The sequence below is a fragment of the Mytilus californianus genome, unplaced genomic scaffold, assembly GCF_021869535.1.
Source record: "Mytilus californianus isolate M0D057914Y unplaced genomic scaffold, xbMytCali1.0.p SCAF_5, whole genome shotgun sequence".
Classification (NCBI taxonomy): domain Eukaryota; kingdom Metazoa; phylum Mollusca; class Bivalvia; order Mytilida; family Mytilidae; genus Mytilus; species Mytilus californianus.
In genome coordinates this window covers 11,862,452-11,877,618 of record NW_026262701.1, presented here as the reverse complement: position 1 = coordinate 11,877,618, position 15,167 = coordinate 11,862,452, and the positions used below count along the sequence as shown (strand labels likewise).

The 15,167-nt window shown below is 32.1% G+C and overlaps 1 protein-coding gene across 1 annotated transcript in view; it reads left to right on the top strand.

Moving 5' to 3' along the window:
• Positions 1-15,167, top strand: part of LOC127701816 (fibrocystin-L-like) — a 44,843-nt gene that overhangs the window by 15,907 nt on the left and 13,769 nt on the right. Inside the window, exons 8-16 of the mRNA XM_052205782.1 lie at positions 3,584-3,765; positions 5,291-5,377; positions 6,069-6,340; positions 6,998-7,071; positions 7,274-7,413; positions 8,214-8,357; positions 9,331-9,486; positions 11,162-11,328; positions 12,774-13,004. Of these exons, the coding sequence (XP_052061742.1) occupies positions 3,584-3,765; positions 5,291-5,377; positions 6,069-6,340; positions 6,998-7,071; positions 7,274-7,413; positions 8,214-8,357; positions 9,331-9,486; positions 11,162-11,328; positions 12,774-13,004 (1,453 nt within the window). The remainder of the gene's footprint in view (positions 1-3,583; positions 3,766-5,290; positions 5,378-6,068; positions 6,341-6,997; positions 7,072-7,273; positions 7,414-8,213; positions 8,358-9,330; positions 9,487-11,161; positions 11,329-12,773; positions 13,005-15,167) is intronic.

The following is a 15,167-nucleotide window of genomic DNA, read 5'->3' as shown; positions in this document are numbered from 1 at the left end:
TGTCACGACTGATAAGATCACAAAATATCTGGAATCTGAAAATGAAAACACTGTTTCCACCAATTTCAATCTGTCGGCAAATGTCAACATTAATTGCTTTCACAATTGACTTGTATTTAAACAACCTAACATGCTTCAAAAAAAAAATATTGGACGAAAATGTAAACATCGCAAGAGTAACAAAATATTTTTCACCAGAAGCATGGCATTCAGACATTGAAAGTTTCTTAAACTTCATAAAGGGAAAATGCAGAATGGAAATGTACGGTATGCAATATAGAGCGTGCACATTGCCGTATCACTGGTTTGTGATGGCTGCTTAGAGTGGTTTCACCGAAAATGTGTCAGACTAAAACATGCTCCAAAAACAACATACTGAATTTGTAGAAACTGTCATTGTAAATAAAAAATCAAAATATTGTATGCAATATTGTAAATATCAAATAAAAGTTTTCAAGTTTTATTTTAATACATATTTATTACTATTCCCATCGTACATTGCAGTGTGTTAATGTAACAATAACGCAATGTAACCGTAGACCCAAATATTATTGTTACATTCGTAATTAATCGGTTCCTTACCCAACCCTGCATTCCGGCAATTAGTCTCCAATGTAACAATAATTTTTTATATTATTGTTATATTTCCATGTAACCGTAGCCAGTGCCTAGGACAATTTATCTTTTGAAAAATTAACTGCATTTTTCATGAATTTTGTTCTACTTCAAGTATAGATTATGAGTTAAAAAATATTTTTTTAACACTAGATAAATATTTCTATTTCCCAGAAAAAAAGAACATTTTTTTAACAAAAAAATTGTTTAATAGTATCTCGGGGGGGGGGGGGGGTCTACTTCACTACTTAATTGATAGGGGGTGCCGCTGGGGTTCTGTTACCCCACCCTTTCATATAAATTAGATTTTAAAAATGTATACCTTTTCATATATTGTGTAGGTAAAAATGTAACCCTTTCCCATATTGTTTGGGTTTTTTGGTATGTAATGTAAGAGTGGAATACCAAAGTGTCAAAAAAGAGAAAATTGGTTGATAAAAACACAGCTGAGAACACCATCAAAAATGACAAGCGAAGAAGTTATGGGAACTTTATTGACCTTATCATATATTTCTGATAGTTTTCCCGACCTATTCACATATTTTCAAGCTTGAAAAGGTGACCTATTCCAGTGGCACGTCCTATCACCATAAGCATATTAGCAATTATAGGAAATCTTACGACCTTAACAATGAGCAAAACCCATATATCCTAAAGTAAAAGCCCTGACATAACAAAATGTCAAAAATTTCAAACTGAATACAAGGATTTGGATAGTGCCTATCCTTGCTGAAAATCATCACCTGGATTTTTTATGTGTAAAAGATTGCATTCATACAATCAAAACTCTTATAGGGCTGGTTTGATAGAAACTGACATTATCAAGATGCTTGATTTCTTGATTGACAACATATTTGTTACGTTTGGAGGACGTGTTTTTCAACAGACTGTCGGAATTCCAATGGGAACCAATTGTGCCCCTCTTCTTGCCGACTTGTTTCTTTATTATTATGAGGCTGACTTCATACAGGAGCTTCTTAGGAAGAGAGATAAGAAGTTAGCAATATCCTTTAACTCTACGTTCCGCTATATAGATGATGTTCTCTCACTAAATAATACAAAATTTGGTGACTATGTTGAACGAATCTATCCCATCGAACTAGAGATAAAGGATACTACAGATACAGTTAAGTCTGCCTCATATCTTGACTTACATCTAGAAATTGACAATGAGGGTTGGTTGAAAACAAAACTTTACGACAAAAGAGATGATTTCAACTTCCCAATTGTGAACTTTCCATTTCTATGTAGCAACATTCCAGCAGCGCCTGCATACGGAGTATATATCTCCCAATTGATACGATATTCCCGGGCTTGTGTTTCCTATCATGATTTCCTTGATAGAGGATTGCTGCTCACAAGGAAGCTATTAAACCAAGAGTTTCAAATGGTGAAGTTGAAGTCATCCCTTCGTAAATTTTACGGACGCCATCACGAGTTGGTTGACCATTATGGAATAACCGTTTCACAGATGATATCGGATATGTTCCTTATGTCGTAACTACACAATACCCTTCCCTTTTCACGAATGTGACTTACCGAATTAGACTATTTACCGGATTTGTAATAACATAAGCAACACGACGGATGCCACATGTGGAGCAGGATCTGCTTACCCTTCCGGAGCACCTGAGATCACCCCCAGTTTTTGGTGGGGTTCGTGTTGCTTAGTCTTTAGTTTTCTATGTTGTGTCATCTGTACTATTATTTGTCTGTTTGTCTTTTTATTTTTGGCCATGACGTTGTCAGTTTGTTTTCGATCTATGAGTTTGACTGTCCCTCTGGTATCTTTCGTCCCTCTTTTGATAGTTCTCAAATTTCCAGAATTTATAACTACTTTGAAGTAAAAAAACAAAATGCATTAAGGATGTACTTAGATGAAATTAAAAAAATCTAGAATTTGAAATTGATACTATAAGTCAGAAGAGCATTAGTTAAGGAACAAAATAAGCTAAAAATATTGATAGGTTATGGAGCTCCTTTTAAAGATATTTAATTTTTTTTAAATGGCTGGAAAAGGCTGACTCAGACTTTTAACTTATACATTTATAATTGCATTTGTATTATTTGGTTCTCAAATCGAAAGAAAAGAAATCTACAATCTGCTTAAATTTTGGTAAATTACCTTTTATGAGCTATTGAAGTCTTGTATGAAAAGAAAAATGGTTGTTATGGGGCAAAATAGTTTACCCTGTATCGAAGGAAAAAAACGAAGGAGTCTGAACATCTGACAAAAATTCCTAAACCTGACCGAAGTACATCCTTAAGCACAACAATCTGCACATCCAATCCATCAACATTTCAAGAAATTTATCAATGAAATATATACTCAGATATATTACATAAATTATACATGGTGCTTGAATTTTCTGTTCTAAAAATATCAATGATGCCATTGTTAAAGTTGCTGAATAAAGACATTATGTTTTAGTAGTGTTCCTGATTCTTGTTCTGTTGCTCATACAATCTTGACCAGGCTAAAACTTTTTAATAGGCTATTTCTCGAAATCATGTCTTTCATTGGAAAATATCGTCAATTTCACACGCCTTTATGAGCACAAGTTAGAATTCATTGCTTGATTTTGATATTGCAGTCAATATACATGTATAATGCATTTCTTGCTTTTAAAAATGACGGAACATCATTTGAACATAGGGTTGTGCAGCATTTTCTTCAATATTTACATTTCTCCTATTCCTTAGAGTTTAAACACAAATATCATATCTGGGAACCTGAGTAGGTAAAAAAAAATATATGTATGAATATTTAAGTATCTCCTCAAAAGAGTCCTGGTTTGTGAATCAGCTATTTATTTACAAAGTGTAACATTTAAATCTGTACAAGTTTCTGCAAACTGTTTGTGTTCCTGGAAGTTTAGTTTCATTGCTGGATGTATATAAGTGAGACATCTTTTTGAACAGTAAATTAGTAAATTTGACTCATCCTTTTACTTGTTTAAAATTTCAGATCTTTGCCACAGAAAGAGGTGATAAGAGTAGCCAGAAATGATGACATCTATATGTATCAGACCTATGCAGTTATTAATGGTGTATCCCCATCAAGTGGAAGTACTCAAGGCAGAACCAGGTTGTCTATTACTGGACAATATTTTGATGAAACAGAAAAACCTGTTCGTGTTGTTGTTGGAGGTATGCTCTTGGTAGATGTATGGATTGTAGGCACAGATTGATGATTTTATGTTAGGAGGTGGTCTCGAGAATTAAGAGTTAAGAGGATCATACTTTGACAAAAAAATGACTGTAATTTTACCTATAAATTACATTTTTTTTCTTATTTTAGGGGGGATAGTGCTTCTGCTGGGTGGGGCCCCCATCTGAATCCGTGCCTGGATTGATCAACAGATTCCATTGAATGAAGTTAGATTAATAGAAGAAAAATATTCAGAACTGTTAAACTATTTTTTTCATTTGTTTACCCAATTTTATTTATTCTCTCTTGAGCATCTGAGTTCAGCCCATGTTTTTAGAAGGGATTGTGTTGCTCTTTCTTAAGTTTCCTTTTTTTTGTGTTGTTGACTGTTTAATCTTTTTTCTTGTGGTCATGGTGTGGGTTTTTTTCTTTCTTTTGGTCATTCTGTTGATTTTTTTTTCTTTCTTTTGTTCATGGTGTTGTTGTATTTTTCTTTCTTTTGGTCATGGTGTTGTTTTTTTTTTCTTTCTGTTGGTCATGGTGTTGTTTTTTTCTTTGACTTATGTTTTTAACTGCCCTTATGGTATTTATTCCTTTTTAGGGATTTTTGTGTTATTTCTATTCATGCAGTTTTACATTTTGCAATAACAGCAAATATTAATTATGAAATAGAGATTTTATTTAGGTATTGAAAAGTTTTGATTAACAATTAAAACTGCAAAAAATGATACCTCACAATAATGTTATATATTTATATCAGTGGGTTTTGGAATTCCTATTATTTCCTTTTTTTTTCAAAGAGCAAAGTGACTATATATATATAACCAATAGCATGTGATGATCGGCCTTGTTGATCTATTTATGTCAATAATCTTTCAAGAACTGTTACACCTCATTTTCTTTGCTAAATTCTTTGTTAAGGGATGTTTGCTCCTCTGTTTCAAAATAACAAGCTTTTTAAAAGACTGTTTTAATTTGATAGTATATAAATAAAGGAATTTAAAAAGTAGAAAAAATGAAAAGTTCGTGTCGTTGTTTTAGAGATATCATCAATTGAAAATTTGACGGGAAATGATTCTCTAGATTTTCATACATTTAACATTGGCACTTTTATGTTTCCAAAACTTTGAAAAAATAACAAGGATTTTATAAGATTTTAAAAAATGGCTTTTTAAACTATATGTAATAAAATTATGAAAAGAAAAGTAGGGGTTAGCGGGCATAATTTTCTTTGGTATAACATGGATAAAACTAGATTCAGAATATCTGACAAAAAGTTAAAAACATGAGTAGTGAACATCCTTAATGGTAAAAACTCTGCAAGTTCTTTTCAAAGTAATCAAGCATGAGGTTCAGTTTATGTTGAAGTTAAATTTAAAAAAACACTCTTGGTTATGATGAGTGGTTCACTGTGAAACATGTAGGTAATCAACCATTTCACTAATTGTATAGCATTATGAAACCTTTTTGTTTATTGACTGAATGTCTTTTTATTTATACCCGGTATTGTATTATTGTTTTTAGGATCTGAATGTCAGGTTACAGAGACGGTGACAGATGGATTGATAGTTTGTGAAACAGATGAACAAGTGTCAGCTCTGAGATATTCTGGTAAAGACCACACTATTCATGATAAATGTGAAGATCCAAATATTATTCTTGACAAATTAAAATACATGTGTCAAGTTTTAACACCAAACATCCTATGATATTGAACTCCCAAACATTTACAATTCACTGCTTGTTCAATAGCCGGATGTGCCCCTTGTCTTGTCAAGGGAAGATAATGAACAGACTACTTCATCAAGTTATTTGACTGATTTAGAAACTAGTAGCTAAGTAAAATGCAAATAATAAGACTGTTTACTTTTCTATCATCAAAAAACTTCCAGTAATGACAGTGATTTGTATAACATTATGATACATTGCTGGAATCACTGCACCAAAAGTATATATGTTATTGTCAAACTAATAACAGTTTGTGTTAAATAGATTTTTTACCAAAATTTGAATGACACTCTACTTGCAATTCCTTACCATTGCAGGGATTCTATTGTACTATATAGATTTACTATCGGTAGGTATTACGTTAACTCTCTGCAATAATCTTGAATGCATTTAGTAATATTTCTTACACCCTAAAGTACCAAACTTGCTTCCGGGAGAGCATATAAGGTCACAAAAAATATGTTTTATATAACAAAAGGTGAATAGAAATACCTCTCAGTTCCATCAAATAGAAGTTTATTCTATAAATCTGTTATAATTATAAAATAAAATTACCAAAGTTTATTTATTTTAGGAAACAGAGGCTTGTTATATGAACGTCACAGCGACCACTATTACAGTTTGAATGACTTAACAAAGATTTTAGACTTGACTACAGATGATAATACAACAACAACTAAAGTCATTGACCATTTCTATTTTTCTGATTTAAATATTGGAGGGAACCATGTGACCAGGATACATGGATTCTACGTTCCTCCCCATTCAGGACGATGGACATTTCATTTACAGTGTTATTATCTGGGGAAGCTGTATCTAAGCACTGATCAAGATCCAACAAACAAGGTTAGAGAGTATAGGCTATTGATTATCATATCTCTATTGTTCTAAATAAATCAAATTTAAAAATTTTATACTTGTGACTAGCTATGCATTTAAAAAGCAAATTTTGATAGCTTTTTGCAAAACCGTTGAAAACCTTCTTTAAAAACTGGTAGGCAGCTTTTTATAGACCTGTCTATTGAACCCTATTGTTCAGTGTATGATGCTAATTATGAATACAAAAGTAAAAGATAACAGAGTGTTTAGAAAATATATATTTATCATCCAAATGTTTTGGAATCATACCCATTTTTAAAAGTCATAGCAAATACTTCTAAGGATAACGGGGGCCCTGATGGAGGAGTGTTCTTAAGTAGTTCAACTACTCTTATCACTAGCCAGTCAACACTGAGGTTGTGAGTTTGAACTCCTGTGTGCGGTTGCATTCGACTCAAATTTGATTTGACTAGGATTTTCAGTTTCCCTGTTGGCGGTTTTCTGCGGCACTCGTGCTTCCTTCACCAATAAAAACTGGCCGCCACGAAATAGCCAAGGTCGCTCAAAAGTGAAAATGAAAGACCAACAATCAATCATCTAAGGATAATAATAAGCTGATCATCAATGAAGCATGTGGATGATTTTATTCGTCTTTCTAATATAAATGTTTTCCTTTCATTTTAGGTTCAGTTGGCAAGTTCATCTTCATCCTATGGATATTCTATTTCTGATGTTATAGAACTTGAGAAAGATAAACAGTAAGTGGTAAAAAATACACATGATTAAAGTATGAATAAAAGTAACAGCAAAAGATCAATGTGCCCTTTATATTGTGTAAACTATTGAAATTTCTGAATTTAATGATATCAAATTTAAATTCTTACGTTATTGTGACTTTTCATTGGAAAATTGATTTAGATGCATCTAAGAAATAGGAAAATACCCTTACTTTTGTTTCAGTTATTATATTGAAGTTTTACAATCCGGAGTAGGATCAAGCACAATCAGAGTCGCTGCTCGTCATCTGGACACAAAATTTAACGATAGGATGACTGGGATGGCTGATCAGGAGAAACAAAGTATCAGTGTCACATCTTCAGGTATATTTTATGTTACCTCTACAAAGATAAATGAACCTTTGTAGTTCCTTTGGCTTCAGTGCATGTTGGTTGGTATTGAGAGATAAGTTATGTGACAGTTTGAAATTGAAAATGGGAGACCACCCTTTTTGCTTTACCACTTTAAGAGTTTCTTTTAAAATCTAGCCTGACCTCATCAATAACCCTGTTTATCAAATATTGTTATGGCTATCTTAAGAAAAAAAAATAAGTATATCTCTCACAGATATAACAAGAAAAAAAGGAATCTTACTCAAGCAATATTTTTTCATTTTTCCTTGTAAGAAATTCTTTCAGTCATAATAGTAACATATTGCTGCAATCATTTGATCAGTAGATATTGCTGCAATCATTTGATCAGTAGATATTGCTGCAATCATTTGATCAGTAGATATTGCTGCAATCATTTGATCAGTAGATATTGCTGCAATCGTTTGATCAGTAGATATTGCTCTTCATCATTCATGTGAAAATAGATAAACCATATGTAAATCACCTATCATACTGGTAATAAGGAGTATAAAGCACATTGCATAGAAGTTTTTGTAGATTTCTACTTATACATAGAGGTTCCAAAATCTACTGATAGACATGCACTTCTCTAGAAAGACTGTCCTTTATAAAACCACTTTCTTTCTATGTTCAGGGGAATATCACAAAGATAACTTGATACATATTTTCTTGGTGGTTTTTTTATATATATATATAAGTTGATAGAGATTATTTTAATAAAAGTTCAAATGACCAGTACAAGAGTCTTTATGATTGTTTTTTTTTCAAAGTTGAAAGAGAAATCCAGTCAGTTCAGGTTCAGATGACCAGTACGGGAGCAGAGGTTTATGAAAAACAACAGGTGACCATTGAAGAGGATGCTGGATATCTGAGTGATGCTAAGTTTCAGCTCGGTTTCTATGGTGTTTTCACTGGTAGAGTTATATTTTTGTATATTTAGCAGTTAATATGATGTTATTTTAGATACTTTAGATGTCAGAAGATTAGCATCATAATAGCTGGACAAATGTAACATTTGGTTCTCTATGGCACAAGTTTTATGTTTTGATGTTAAAACATTTATAATAGTAATTGTCTTGGTGAAGAAGTCTGACGGCTTTACTCAATTTTGCTCAGATAACAGAAAAATGAATTTCGTAAGGAAAAAGGACGCGTACCCATTACCGCATATTGATGAGTCACTTGACGCCTTATCTAATTACAGGCTTGTTAATAGTAAGGAGATTTGATATGTTTGCCAATGAGATAACTTTCCATCATAGGCCAAAGAATTAGCATGTAAACAATTAAAGGTCACAGTCAGTTTAAAATTAGGTCATGGTGAGACCTATGAAGATATGTCAATAATAATTCATTATTTAATTCATCATGTCTCCAAATCTGTTCATCGATCATTAAAAAACATACTTCTTATTCTAGAATTAGTTTGGTTATATTTTGCATTAGGGACGATTTCTCAGGAACCTATGCTATTTGACCACTATGTTTAAGGTTCTTGTACAAAACTCTAATGTTGACATGACACAATTTGAGACAATAAGATAGTAAAACAAATTTCTGAGAAATCATAAACAATAAAAAAATAAGTTGACAGACATTAGAATGTGTAACTACTGTGGAATCATTATTATTCCTGGGATGTCAGTTTTCAAGGGTTTTGCAGGGACAGGTCAACCACTAATTTGAGTGTTCAACAAATTACAAATCTTCTATAGTCTCATATGCAGGCTTTGGCAAAACCATGAAAACAAATATCAACAAACATGCGAGTTTTTCAGCGATTCACGAAACTTGATTCCCCAAAAAATATATGAATCCACAGTATATAGAACTAACAGATATTAAGTAATATATGATAAAAACTTACATTTGATGATTTATTTTTAGAACCTTTTGATGTGATCACAGAAGGGGAGGTAATGGCATATGCTCTGAGTAGTCTCCCTTTCTTAGATGGCAAGGAATCTGTGACAATAACAACAGCACAATTAATGGAGGGACCACCAGGCATTGTCATAAATATAACCATGGTGTCAGAAAGAGGTAAATACAAATTTATACTTTCAATGTTATTCATGCTACTTAGATAAATGAATAATATATTGCCAAAAATTTCAAATGCAGAACATTTGATTGACAATCCTTGTCAATTTCTTCACAGTTAGTTGTAAATATTTCAAACATATTCAGAAATTTAACAAAATGAAGCAAATCAGAAACCAAAGGGACAATCAAATTCATAAGCCAAAGAAAAACAAAAAGACAACAGTCAACACAACACTACACAGAAAACTAAAGACAGAGCAACACGAACCCCACAAACAAAAGTCAACACAACACTACACAGAAAACTAGAGACAGAGCAACATGATCCCCACAAACAACAGTCAACACAACACTACACAGAAAACTAGAGACAGAGCAACACGATCCCACAAACAACAGTCAACACAACACTACACAGAAAACTAAAGACAGAGCAACACGATCCCCACAAACAACAGTCAACACAACACTACACAGAAAACTAGAGACAGAGCAACACGATCCCACAAACAACAGTCAACACAACACTACACAGAAAACTAAAGACAGAGCAACACGATCCCCACAAACAACAGTCAACACAACACTACACAGAAAACTAGAGACAGAGCAACACGATCCCCACAAACAACAGTCAACACAACACTACACAGAAAACTAAAGACTGAGCAACACGAACCCCACAAACAACAGTCAACACAACACTACACAGAAAACTAGAGACAGAGCAACACGATCCCCACAAACAACAGTCAACACAACACTACACAGAAAACTAAAGACTGAGCAACACAAATCCCATAAGGGGTCATGTTAAAACAACCTTTTATTCAAATTTGCAATCAACCATTCATTTGTGGCAATGAGAAGTAAAATGTTGACATATATAAAATGCCTGCCATGTCAAAATGAGCTTATATTGGTATTTAATGCCACTTTCAGGCAATTTTAGCACACTTTGCTATATATAAAAATGACACTTTATATTAGAATTTACAATATTATGCTATAAAACATAGTAGACCTAAACCAGTTTGATTGCTGAAACCCGTTATAGTAGACCTAAACCAGTTTGATTGCTGAAACCCGTTATAGTAGACCTAAACCAGTTTGATTGCTGAAACCCGTTATAGTAGACCTAAACCAGTTTGATTGCTGAAACCCGTTATATATGCTTATTTTTAAAAACATATGAGCTGTGTTAAATAGAAGTTGAAAAAAATCTGTATGCAAAGTCTGTAACTGTTTGAAAATGTATTTGATATAAGAACCCTATGTTACAGACACAAATTAAACTTTTATTTCGTATTTAAATGTTCCAAAATCAATCAAAGTCTTATACATGTACAAGTATATGTGAATTTGCATAAGGTCAATTTCTATCCGACGCAGCTCATATATTACTGTGATTCATTTATTTTTATGGATACCAATTTTAATGAATTGAAGTAAAGTTATATTTTCGTGGATAATTGATTTCATTGTTTTGCCAAAGTCTGTATACAAGCCAATACAAAAATTTGAACTTTGTTGAATATTTAAATTTGTGGTTTACCTATACATGTGAAATCCAAGAAAAATGGTATCAAATAATAAAGAATCTACAGTAAACACTACTTAGAACAGATGTATTGTAATGAAATATCTACTGACTTGATTAATATCTGAACAGGAAACTTTCCTGACATTGATGTCAAGGTCATCAATGGAACAGCTGGGGAAACACTCTCTACTAAAGTAACAGAATTAGTTAAAGGTGTACCTAGTGGGAATTACTATGTACTATATTTAGCTTCTAAACCATCTCCATTGCTCCCTGTAGAGGCAAGTGCTGGGCAGGTATGTACAAATTAAATCACAGTTAAAACAACTAAACAAAAATCCTTATTTTACAAGTAATGCTTGGGTATAAACTATATAAAGATAAGGACATGTGGTATGAATGCCAATGAAACAACTATATATAGACTGAAAGAGATGTGAACAACTGTAGGTCACCATATGGCCTTCAACGATGAGCAAAACACATACTGTATATTAAGCCATGAAATGCTCTGGTATGAGAAATTTTGAAACAATTCCAAAAGAGGACAACAACAACCTGATTATTCTACAAAAATGGATAAAAATCAGATATTGCAGGCAATAACCAATGACAACCACTAGATAACAGGTTCATGACTTGGAACAGGCACATAAAGAATGAGTCTGGGTTTAACATGTTTGTGAGCACACCATCTTCCCCTAACCTGGGACAGTGGTGTTACATCACAATATAAAAACAAATTGTAAAAATGAATTGGGAAGGACTTGACACATTTGATCAGTACTTAACACAAAATCAACTAACAATAATACAATAGACACCAAACACCAATCGGAAAATACTACAGGAACAGCTAACCTTCCAAACCAAATCTTTATATTATAGAATTATCATTCTATATTTAATCATTTTTTTCTTTTAATATGAAAGAATATAGTAATTTGTGGTAACAAAATACCAAACTGAATAGTTATACATGGGTTACATTCATTGAAATCTTAAAACATCTCTAGAGACACAGGTAGAGCAAATGATTTGGAAAATAAACAGACTGTAAGAGGTCAAAGGACCATCTCCATACAAAAAAGGAAAATAAACAATAGGGAGTGAAAAAACATTTTTTGTTGTTGTAAAGTTTAGTACAGATTTTCCTGAGGGAAACTGAAATCTCTTTACTGTAAATTCAGAAATTTTTGCGAATATTTTCATTATAGCGAAAATTGCAACAGGATAGGTTTCACAAAAAACCAAAACTCACATTTTAGGTTTGGTAGTATTATTTGTATGTTTTGATATAGTGAAATGTTAAATATAGGCTACTTAAACTTTAAATAAATACATTAAATGTCCTTTTCTTTTATACTGTAAATTCAGAAATTTTTGTGTGCATTTATTATTGCTATATTTAGCAAAAGACAAAAATTTTAGATTTTATTGCCATTTCAAGAAATGCAGCATACAAATAATACTACTTTCTTGAAGTGGCAATAAAATCTAAAATTTTTGTCTATTGTAAATAAAGCAATAATAAATGCACACAAAAATTTCTCAATTTACAGAATCAAGAAAAAGACATTTAATGGATTTATTTTTAAAGAAGTTTACATTTAACCTATCACTATGTTAAAATACAGAAATGATTAAAAGTAGATTGATATGCTTATTCAAGAGATAGTAATGCTATGATAAAATGCTACTATATTTTTGATTATTCAATATTTGATATTCTCTGTTATAGGTAAAAACTGCATTGGACCTTATGTTTGGAACTCGCTGTCCAAGTTTCTTAAAAGATCCTCCTGCTGACAAAATATTCTTTGATCATGAACCAAAATCGCAATCTGGTGTTACCATAACGATGGAAATTGAACCTTTTTGTGGACAATATGTTGGTAAAAATCCATCATCATTATATGAAGTAACAGACAGCAGTTCTAAAGGCCTCTCATTGTCCTCTAAAGTGAATGTAGTAAGTTGTTACTAAAAAGAGACATGATAAACCATGGTGTCAGTGTCACAAAACATTTTCTCTCAGTATGATCATGGATATTTAATTTGACATCAATAAGTCAAAGGTCAGGGTCACAACAGCTCTAAAGAGACTGTTTTGGCTAAAGTTCAGATTTCCTATTAATTCATTGAATTCAAGTCTATGATCCCCAGTCAGTGAAGTGGCAGCCAAACTTTCATTTTATGTAAATTGTCAGGAAACTTACAGTCTTCATCATCAAAACCATTTCACACAAAGAAACTGTTTCTTCTGCTAGAAATCCATAAAGATGGCAACTATGCTTCAAGCACAAGTTTAGACTGTCATCTACGTAGCTAAATTGACTTCGGAATTTTTATTTTGTTCAAATGTTTGAATTTTTTTAGGTTGTTTTTTAAGTACTTTTAATTTGCAGGCACATGCTCATTTTAGTTTGAAGTATTCATATTTGTCAGTGTAAATTTTATCATGTGTGCTTTGTAAGATATGAAAAGAGAGATTAATTCCCATTTTTATACGACCACAAAAATTAAAAATTTTTTGGTCGTATATTGGTATTGCGTTGTCGTCGTCGTCGTTGTCAGCGTTGTCCGAAGACAGATGGTTTCCGGATAATAACATAAATATAAGTAAATGGAAATCAATAAAATTTTAACACAAGGTTTATAACCACTAAAGGGAGGTTTGGATTGATTTTGGGGGTTATGGTCCCAACTGTTTAGGAATTAGGGGCCAAAAAAGGGGCCCAAATAAGCATTTTTGTAGTTTCCAGACAATAACTTGTGTTAAAGTGTATGAATCTCTCTGAAATTATACCACAAGTTTCCATACTACAAAGGGATGGTTAGGATTGACTTTGGGGGGTTATGGCTCAAACAATTTAGGGGGGGATTTCAATTCGCATAGTGTATTGCACAAAAGCAAAAAAATTGAATATAAATTTAAATCATATAACCAATTTGAAGTTCTTTGACTACAGTTATGCTGTGTCAGAAACCTATTATGTGTCAAAAATTTAATTACAATCCAAATTCAGACCTGTATCAAGTGTGAATATTGTGTCCATTTTGGCCCCAACTTTTCAGGGTTGGACATCTGCGGTCGTATCCAGCTGCACTCAGCGAAGCAATTTATTTTAACAGCAATTAAATGACAGTTTATTGGATTACTGCACCACCAATCTCTGTGTTAATATTATTATTAGTATATACAATCAGATTGTTTTTATTTGCATAGAACATAATAGTAAGTTATACACATTTTATGCATAATATTGTATATATAGGCTATATAAGATATACAACATATTAAATAGACACGGCTAAAAATAGTTTGATACATTGCAGAATATGATTGCAAGACAATTAATTAAGGCTGCTTGGATAGAGAATTAATATTTTTAAATTATACAACATATGGTGTCTGTTGTTTATCTTTGTTGTTATGACAATAAAGGAGTCCAGGGGTTCCAGCAGTTCTCTGCCCTACTGAGTCTTATTTTTATAAAATATATATTTTTCTATTAATAAGTTTTCTTTTAAATAATTTTTTAGCACTATCATTTGGTTTGTTCCAATGATAATTTGCTTCTATAAATATAAAATTTTGTTAACAGAATTATTAAGTTTCTTATGTCATTTTTATCGTTGTTGGGTAGAATACCAAATAAAACCAAATCTATATTTAAAGTTTAAGTTCTATTTCTATCCTCTCAATTATCCAGGATTTTTCTATTGTTTCTACACCCCCTCCCCCACATACACACACATTCATATCTACAATTATTTGTATCTTTCACTTTTATTTTAAGAGAAGTTCATTTGTGCCTAAGATTTGATGTACTATTCTTTATTGAAACCACTGCTTTTTTTTTATAAATAAATCCTAATAAAAGTTTTTGGCTTCCATTAAAATCTATTCTTGTTTGTTTATACAAAGACCTTCTTTATTGACTAGTCTTGGAATTGCTTTATTAACAAAATTCTTAGTATATTTAAATTGAGGAAATATTTGGAGGATCTTTCTCCTTCTTCTATATCCATTGCATTTTTGAACACACATAAAGACCACACATTTTTCCTGGTCTTAAAATTTGTAATTCAGATTTTTTTTGGTTAAGATTTTCAAGAGATTCTGTGGTCT